This window comes from Puma concolor, chromosome E2 (genome assembly GCF_028749965.1).
Source record: "Puma concolor isolate L17-30 chromosome E2, mPumCon1.1.hap2, whole genome shotgun sequence".
In the NCBI taxonomy this organism is placed as follows: Eukaryota; Metazoa; Chordata; class Mammalia; order Carnivora; family Felidae; genus Puma; species Puma concolor.
In genome coordinates this window covers 51260461-51269778 of record NC_141681.1, presented here as the reverse complement: position 1 = coordinate 51269778, position 9318 = coordinate 51260461, and the positions used below count along the sequence as shown (strand labels likewise).

The 9318-nt window shown below is 55.5% G+C and overlaps 1 protein-coding gene across 1 annotated transcript in view; it reads right to left on the bottom strand.

The window, feature by feature from the left end:
* Nucleotides 1-835: 835 nt before the first annotated feature.
* The window catches only part of NECTIN2 (nectin cell adhesion molecule 2), a 29956-nt gene continuing 21473 nt past the window's right edge, over nucleotides 836-9318 (bottom strand). The window contains exons 6-9 of the mRNA XM_086690060.1: nucleotides 4937-5090; nucleotides 2689-2752; nucleotides 2460-2546; nucleotides 836-1907 (exon numbers count right to left, since the gene is read on the bottom strand). Of these exons, the coding sequence (XP_086546186.1) occupies nucleotides 1644-1907; nucleotides 2460-2546; nucleotides 2689-2752; nucleotides 4937-5090 (569 nt within the window). The 3' untranslated portion in view covers nucleotides 836-1643. The remainder of the gene's footprint in view (nucleotides 1908-2459; nucleotides 2547-2688; nucleotides 2753-4936; nucleotides 5091-9318) is intronic.

Below are 9318 nucleotides of genomic sequence, written 5' to 3'. Positions count from 1 at the left end.
AAACCGGAAGTGCTGACCCTTCCCACAGTGCCTCGGGAGAACTCTAACCGGTTTATGTGAACCCCGTCCTGCTTCTTCTTACCCACAATGCCCCTTACCTGTTTAACGCGAGACGTTGCCGTAGACCCACCCCTTTCGTTACCCATCATCCCTTCTGTTCCCCGCCCCCACTGCGGCTTCTATCTTTGGCCCATTCATTCCCGTCCTATTACCCAGCATGCCTCTGTCCCATTCATTTCAGCCTCATTTCTTCAACTACCTATAGCTCGTTTCTGCCTGTTCACTTCCATCATCCTAGCGCGTCTTTAATTAGCCATGATGTTTTGGGTCCATTACCCATCATGCCTGCCGGCCCTGTTTTCTCTATTATTCCTCTGCCTCTGGCTCATTCATTCAGTTCTATTAACCATAATGCCCTGAGCTCCTATGCATTATTCGTAATTTTGCCTTTGGCCTATTCTTACTTGCCATTTATCCTTTAAACCTGAGTCCCTCAAACTGAATTACTGCCATTTCTATCTTTGTTCCGTTTATTCCTGTCCATTACCCATAGATTGTCGTTCCCTGTCATTAACCACCGTTCCCTGGACTCCTCCCCCTTTCCTTCCATTATCCCCCATTATGTTTTTGGCTTACGCGTTTTTGCTCATTATCCGCGCACTTAATTTTTTTTTTTTTTTTTTTTAGATATCTTTGGCCCTTCTATTTTTTGCCTGTAACCCATCTTGACGTCTATCCTACTGATTCCTTCGAGCTCTAGGCGCCCTCTTCATTTCCCATCATGTCCCACTCCCATCCCCTTCACATCCCGCAGAAAACACAAGTTGACACCCGGTCAAAGTATAAACTCAGCTTTTGTAGGAAATGCTGTATTACAAAACTGTATTATATCCCCACCCACCCCCTCCAACCCCCACCCCCTGCCAGGAGACGTTTGGGTTCCATCCCACTGGGCAGGAGTAAAAGGACTCAGTAGTCTTCAGCGTAACAGCAAATTCTTCTCCTAAGGCTGGGACTGGCAAGGCACACTGCATGAGGCTTACCTCATCCTAACCCCGGGCCGGGGTTTAATTCCCTCTAGACAGGAATTGGGGTAGTGGGGGCTCAGGGAAGGGTCTGGACCCCTGAGACTCCTGCCTGCAGGAGGGAGATGAGGAAGTTCCGCTTTGGACTGGGGAATCCCCTCCCTCTTGCCTTTGGGGAACAGACAGGGTGGGGAGGGGGAGAGTGGGGCTCTGCTGCCTGGAGGGCTCAGGTCTGAGCAGCAGGGTGCCCCCACCAACTACCCCAGCAGAGCTATTGGGAGTTTACTTCCTGAGGACACATCAGAGGTCTGGGGTTCTTCTTTGGGGTTTTGAGGGAGTCTGGAGATGACGGGACGTGAGAGGTATGATCTAAAGTCACAGTCTTAGGAGTCCTCGGGTCAGTGGCTGTGCAGGAACGTGCTTCCCCACCCCCACCTGAGATAAGGTTTGCCAGGTTTCTGTTGTCATGACTGGTTTCTCTGGGTCAGAGATCATGGATTAGAGGTCATCGTGGAGCCACCGAAGTAGAAGTCACAGATGAGATGCATTTTTGTGTGTTAACTGACAGTGGCCTGGCCTGGCAGAAAGTGAGAGGCAAGAGGCCAGGGCCACGGCAGCTCACACATACATGGCTCGGGACATGACAAAGCCTTTGCTCCGGTAGGAATCAGCGGGGCTAGAGTAGGACAGGGCATCATAGATGGGGTTGATCTTGTCCAAATAGTCTTCCTCCTCCTCCTCCTCCTCTAAGTCCAGGGAAACCCTCTCCACAGCAGGTGGCCCCGGAGGCACCAGGATGGGGGACCCCAGGCCTGTAGCCCCCAGGAGCAGGGGCCCTGACCTCTCTTCCAAGGTGGGCAGCTCATGATATCGAGGCATATCCTGGGGGCAGGGAGGGAAAAAGCCCAAGGTCATCTCCTGAGCACACAGAATCCCAACCCGCCCCTTGACCCCCAAATCTCGACCATCTCCTTATGCCAACCAGACCCGACCTAACCCCTTGCGGCCTGGGCTGAAATTGCTCTGGGGCAATCATACGGCTTATCCAGAACTCAAAGCCCAGACCCCATCGCTCCTGGGCCTCTCCTTTGTCTTTGGATCCCTGACCACAAGTCTTTCTCCACGAACCTTTGACTTCAATCTTATCCTCAACTACTTAACCTTAAGGCCGAAACAGCTCCTTGAACCTCGGTTTGTCTCAACTTTGATAGGACCCCTGACATCCAGCAGACCGCTTTCACTGACTGAGTGACCTTGAGCTCTAACCTCATGTTCTTGCGCTTTTTCAACCAAGATCTCCCCCACTGAATCCTAAACACATCTCGATTCTCTAAGCTCTGACCAGAGACACGGCCCTGACCTTGAATTGTGACCTTTAATGTCAGGAGCCGACCCCGGCCCTAAACCCACCCCTGACCTGCCCTGAGCTCCTACCTGCTCAGCACATGAGACGCCAGCATCAAAGTAGGGAGTCTTGAGCGGGCTGTGCTCCGAGGCCCCAAGAGTGAAGAGCTGGGAGGGCTGCAGGGAAGGAAGAGGGGTGGGTCAGGACAACCCCCCCAAGGCTGGCCTCTCCCCACCAGCTCCCCCTCCTAGCCCCCGCCTCAGTGGGAAAAGGTGGGTGTGGGTGTGGGCGCAGCCGGGTACCGGGGGAAGTGCTCACCATCTCTGGCTCCTCGAGCTTCGCCTTGGGGGTTGGTGGCTTGTACGAGGGAGGCCCCTCCAGACTGTGGGGTAGGAGGTAGGTCAAGGTGGAGGCTCAGACGGGAAGAGCCCTCCTATCCCAGGTCACCGCACCTGCTCTCCCCTCTGCCTGGTCTCCCTTTCCACCGCCCGCGTGCCCCCTTACCCAGCTAATGCCTAATCATCCTCATCAATTTCTCTTCTTCCAGGAAGCCTCCCTGATTCTCCAGGAGGGTCAGGAATTCTGGACATATGGTTACATCTAGCTTTTCTTCCCTCTCAGAGCATTTACTGAGTTTGTGTTTGAAATATCATTTCTGATATCGTCCAATAACCGTATCCCACTGTGAAGCAATGTGAAGGAAAAAATGAAATCTGTGTCTTCAACAGTGTTCTCAGAACTCGCCATGAGGAAGTCAGGAAGTATTTGTTAATAGAATGAATGAATAAACGAAATGCTTTCCTGGCCTCCAACCTACGATACATTTCCCTCATCATACATACCCACAGACCAGAGCATCCTGCATGCATAATGAGTGCCTACTGTGCCTTCGATCCCCACCTCGGATGTTGCCTCCCCCAGGGAGCCCTCCCTGACGCTCCACGCTGGGTCAGGGGCCCCCTCTGGCCTCTCACAGCTCTCTCAGCTTTTCTAGCCCATCGCCGGCCATGCTGCACTGCCACTCGCTAGGGATGGGACTGTTTCCTCCAGACTGTGAGCCCCAGGAGGGCAGGGCCATCTCAAGCACCACTGGGTCTCAGCACTGGGTTGGACAGAGGAGATCGATGGCAAGTTGTTGGTTTGAACTGACTAGATGATTAAGGCAGTGGTTCAGAAACTTTCTTGTGCATCAGAATAACTCGGGGAGCTTGTTATAAATACAGATTCCGAGCCCTTCCTGTAAAAGTTCTGATGTAGTAGGTTTGGTATAAGCTGGGGAATCTACATTGTTAACAAGTGTTTCACGCCTGCCGCGCGCACGCCCACACACACACACACACACACACACACACTGGGTAGTGTTACTTCAGAACCATTTTGAGCCCCAAATGCTTACTTGCTGGGCGAATTTCAGCAAGTGATCTCAGCCCCCTCTGAACCTGTTTCCTTTCTGATAAAATGGGTACCATTGGCTCCCTGTGAGAATTTATGTTTCCATGATGTATTTATGTGTGTGAACACTTTAAAAATGTTTGTCTCATCAGTGCATCACTAACCTCCAGGGCCTGGCCCTAGTGGATACTTTCTGAACGCTTGTTGAGTCAACGAATGGATGTGAGGCTTCATCAAGGTCACACATGTAAAAATGCATCTCGCCAAGCCTGGCACATAACAAATGTTCTACACAGAGACATGTAGCTGGTTCCCTCCTGGCCCCCATATCCAGGCTCCTTCTTTCTCATATTAAGAGATTTTAGTTCGGGGTGCCTGGGTGGCTCAGTTGGTTAAGCATCGGACTCTTTTGTTTGTTTATTTGCTTTTTGCATCTGTAAAAGGCATTTATTCCGAGAATCTAAAATTTGGACAAAGAATATTGAACAGCATCGGACTCTTAATTTCAGCTCAGATCATGATCTCACGGGTTGTGAGTTCAGGCCCTACATTGGGCTCTGCACTGATGGTGCAGAGCCTGCTTGGGATTCTCTGTCTCCCTCTCTCTCTGCCCCTCCCCTGCTCTCTCTCTCTCTCTCTCTCTCTCAAAATAAAGAAATAAACATAAAAAAGAGAGAAAGAGAGATTTTAGCTGGACATATGATCACCCAGAATAAAGACTACATTCCCCAGCGTCCCTTGCGGCCGGTGCACCACGTGACTAGATTCTGGCCAATGGGAAGTGAGGGGGAGTGACGGGTTCCCTTATAGGGCAGCTCACTGCCTTCTGTTTATCTTTCCCCCTGGCAGGAATGCCTGTTTTGAGGCCAGGATGGCCGTATCTGGTTGTCCAGTATGTAGACGGTGATAGAGCCGGGAGCTATCATGGAACGGGAGGGAAGGGAAGGCTGAGTAATAAGGTAGCAGGAGCCTGGGCTCTGACGGCTTCACGGAGCATAGCTGTCATACCCGTGCTTTGTGGGAGACAGAAATAAGGCCTCCCTCCCATTGAAGTCACAGTTATTTTGGGTCGCTCTGTTTCCCACGGCCATCACAGGTGTTTCCCCTCCCACCCCCTTGGGCTCCCCAATTCTGGGACCCCTCCTCCACCCACTTCTCAGGGCCCGTCACTCACTCATCCTCCTCCTCTGCCCCCTGCAGCCTCTGCTCTTTCCGCTGCTGCCGGCAGATGAGGATACCTGTGGCGGCCACAGCGGTGGCAATGATGGCAGCGATGATGCCCCCAATGATGCCACCCGTGGCCCCTGCGCCTGCTGTGTTGGGGGTCTCTGCAAGAAGAGGGACAGTGTAAGGGGATCCCCAGGAGAGGAAGCCACAGCTCCTTGCTCCCAGGCACCCTCTTCCCTAAGCCATCGCCCACCTGCCCACCCCTTCTCCCAAAGGCAGAGGGCGTTCGTTCCTTTGCCTAGTCCTCACTGAGCATTTGTTGGGTCGCAGTGGTGAACAAAACATACAGAAGTCCCTGCTCCCGTGGGACACACGTTCTAGCTGGGCAGAGAGACCAACAGCGCAGAAACAAATACAATAGCTAATCTGCCAAGCGGCAGCGAGTGATACGGGGTGAAACATAGGGGAAGGTGACAAGGAAGTGACGGGGGGGGGGGGGGGGGCAGGGGTCGCCAGAGAGAGACTTAATGGGAGGTGACATTTGAGCAAAGACCTGAAGGAGCCTCAGGGGGTGAACCGTGAGGAAATGATAGCATTGCAGGCAGAGGAAACAGCCAGTGCAAAAGCCCTGAGGAGGAAGCCTCGTGTTCCTTTTAAGGAACAGCAAGGAGACCGTGCGGCCAGAAAAGAGGGGAGACAGGGGAGATGTGGGGAGGTGATGGGGCAGAGCTAAGAGGCGCGGAACCTAGGGGATTCTGGAATCGGGATGGGAACCCTTCACTCATTACAGGGAACGGAGTCATCGAGTCATCGGCGGGGGGGGGGGGGGGGGGGCGAGGATGTAGACAGGAAAAGGAATTGAGAGGAGCTGTGGCCCCCTGGGCTTCTCGGTTGTAGCACTTCTCACCCCCTGATGTCACCTGTCTACTTGCCAATTTCCACACTGCACTGTGAGCTCCAAGGGGCAGGCTCTGGCACACAGCTGGCGTTTGCCAGATGTAGGAGGAGGGGCCCGTGTGCCAGGTTGGCAAAACTCCCGCCCCTGCCTGCTGGCGCTAGCCTCCCATGTTGGGGAGGAGGGGGCGGGGACCAGAGTGGGTGACGGGACCGTAAACAACCAGAGGAAACCACGCACACGCAAGAGCCCCACCCTCTGTGAACCCCATTGCACAGATGCGGAGATCAAGTTGCCCGGAGGAATAATGGCTGGGTCCCCGGTTTCCACCACTCCCTGCACCCCAGCCTGGCATCCTCCGGAGGGCTTCAGGGCCGGGGGGTCGGGGGGACAACAGTAATCGCTGCTCGCTCAAGCCAAATATAGCCATCCTAAGAGTGCTGGGATTCCTGGGTTTTTTTTTTTTTTTTTTTTGACTGCACGCCCAGGGGGAGGGGGCTGTCTGAGTCACCTCTGTGTCCCCGGCAGAATAAGTGGAAGTCAATACTGGTGGGAAATGGACTCCCCGAGCCCCACTTAGCTGCTCAGTGCCGGTTGTTCCTGGCACAGGCTTATTACACCCTGCCCCACGACAGCTGCGGGGGCCCACACAGCTCTACCTGTGTCTCAGAGGGATGGCCAGGGGCCACTGGGAGAGCAGAGGTGACTGGGACAGGACCCTGTCCCCCCCCCCTCATTCCCCAGCCTGGGTTTGGGGGCTTTTCTAGCTGGGGGTGGGGGGAGGGGAAAGAGGGATACAGACCTGCAGACCCTCCCCTGAATCACCGAAAAGCCCCTTGGGCCCAGGGCAAGGAAAGAGGAAGGAGGCTGAAAAAGGCCCGGGTGTCATCGGTGTCAAGGTGGGGTTTTCCTGGTTTCTTAGTCCCCCAGCACCTGCCCAGGATCCTCAGGGCCCAGAGAACACAGTGGGCAGTGCTCCCTCCCAAGATCCTCAACAACCTCAAGAAGGTCAGGTCTGAGCTTCGCGCCCCTCCCGCCCCCCCCCCCTCCGCCAAGGAGTCCAGGTTCCCAGTCCTGTTCTGGGGAGCACAGGGTTCTCACCAGTCTGGCTAATCCACCCGAAAGGCACCTGCAAGTCCTGGGACCGCCCCCTCCCCCCACAAGTCCAACCTTCCCACCCCCCCACAAGTCCAACCTTCCCAGCCTCTAAGCCCAGAACCCAGCAACCGGCTCCCCCGGTTATACTGGCCTCAGGGGTCTCAGGCATCCGGTGCGTCATTGATGGATCCAAAGAGTCAGAACACAGCCCCTCCCCCATCCCGCCCCCGGGACCTAGCAGTCCCTGTCCCACCCCCCAGGGAGGGGGTCTGATGTATTACAAGACACCCCCGCTGTTTTCCTCCAAGGCGTTTATTAACTCCTGAGTGTCGCGGGGCAGGGTGGGGCTGGCCAGAGCCAAAAACAAGTCTCTGGGGGTGGGGTGTGTGTGGGGGGGGTTCCTCTCTGGGTCCCCACTACTGAGCTCCGCAGGGGCCTCTCCTTCCCCACGCAGCCCTGGCGACAGAAGTCCAGTGTGTGATTCCTGCTCCCTCCCAATCCCAGGGAAGTGGGAGGGAGCACTTGAGCTCCAGTGTCGTCCAGAAAAACGAGTCCAACCAGTCTGGAACCCTTGGCTGGGGCGGCTGTCTCTGTCTCTGTCTCTGTCTGTCTCAGGGTCACACGTAAATTGCCCGCCGGGAAATGAGGGAGCCGTCCAGCTGGGACTCCATGTCGTCCTCGAGAGACTTGGGTGGAGGCAACATGAGACCTTCCTCTGCCTTCTCCTCCTCTTCCTCCTCGTCCTCCTCATCCTTGCCATCTGGCTTCAGGGGACCAGGGGCGGCTGGTGTCCAGAAGACAGGGCCCCCGTTCCCAAACACCTGAGTTTTTGGATCGTAGGATCCTCCTCCATTGTCGCCTCCTCCTCCTCCTCCTCCTCCTCCTCCAGGGCTCTTCCTCCTCCTCCTCACCCTCAGCAAGATGAAGGCCAAGGACCCCCCAGCCAGAAGCAGCAGCACCAGCAGTGTCCCCCCCACGGCCCCCCACACCACTGGACCCACGTCTCGGGGCGAGGCCCGGGGTGTGTCTGAGGAGAGAGAAGGAGGGGCGAGAGACAGAAAGGGAGACAAGAGGTCAAGAGGACACATCTGGGGGGCGGGGCACAGGACACGACAGGGACAGTGATGGGAAAATCCAGGATGTGATTCGGGGTGTGGGCAGAAGGTGGGGGAGGCGGAGGGAAGGGAGACCGCGCTAAGCGGCGGGCACCTTGGACAAGTGGGGGCACCTTGGACAGAGTGGGCGTTGGCCAGATGTGGTTCCTTATGCCTGCACAGGGTTTTTCAAAACTTAACACTTGCTGGGGGCCCCTGGGTGGCTCAGCCGGTTGAGTTTCCGACTCTTGATTTCGCCCAGGTCGTGATCTCACAGTTCATGGGTTCGAGCCCCACGTCGGGGCTTGGGGTTCTGTCTCTGCCTCTCTGCCCCTTCAGCAACCCCCACCCTCTCAAAATAAATAAATAAATAAACTGAAAAAAAAATTAAACTCGCTAACATTTCAAAACCAGGCTATCTCACCACAAATCCCGATTTCTTTTAGGGAAAAAGAAAATCAAACTGATGGTGACACCAATCTCTCATCTGCCCCTGGTGATGGGCAGTGGCTGAGTGAAGGCTGGCTGCTCGTATCGGAACAGGGTTCCGCATCTGGCCAGCCGGTCACTTGGGAGGACCCCGTAGGTGTCCGAGTTTGTGACCCGCTTGGGACAGGCCGTGGGGTCCTCACAAAGGCTCTGATGTTCGAGTCACAGAACCTTGGGTGGATCCAGCCATCAAGAGGCAGAGCTGGATTTGGGTTCGAGACTGTCACAGATTCCAGAGCTCTCTGGGCTGGACAGAAGGGGGCGAGAAGGGTGAGGGTTCTCCTGATAGTTCCCTCCCCTTGGAAGTGGCTGTGGGGCACCTGGTCCAGGCGACATGGCCTGCCTCCTGTCTTGGCCATGTGTGGAAAATGGAGCCATGAAGCCCCCTGTCCCCATCAGTGGCCCAGCAGCTGGGAGGGGAGGGGTCTGAGGGAGGTGGAGAAGGAAGCCAGGGAGTGCTAAGGGTGGGGGCGGGAGAGATGACGGAGGGGACCCTGGGCCCCACATCAGGGAGACACATTGATGCAGCTGGAACCAGGAACCATTTTCTACACACCCCTTGCCCCACCCCTGCATGCCAGGCCTGATGGGGAGAAACCAGGGGGAGGGGGATCCACTTAAACCTGAGCCCCTCCTCCCCACACCCTGCACACAGGAGAGGCTGGGACCCACGCTCCTGAGGGCACCTGCTTCTCCAGGTGTTTCTTTTCAGAGTGGCATTTTCAAATAGAGCCACGACCCAGAGGGCTGTCACCTCACTTTAGTGACTCGCAAGGAACAGTAATAAGAATAATAAAAAGCAGACCAGAAAAA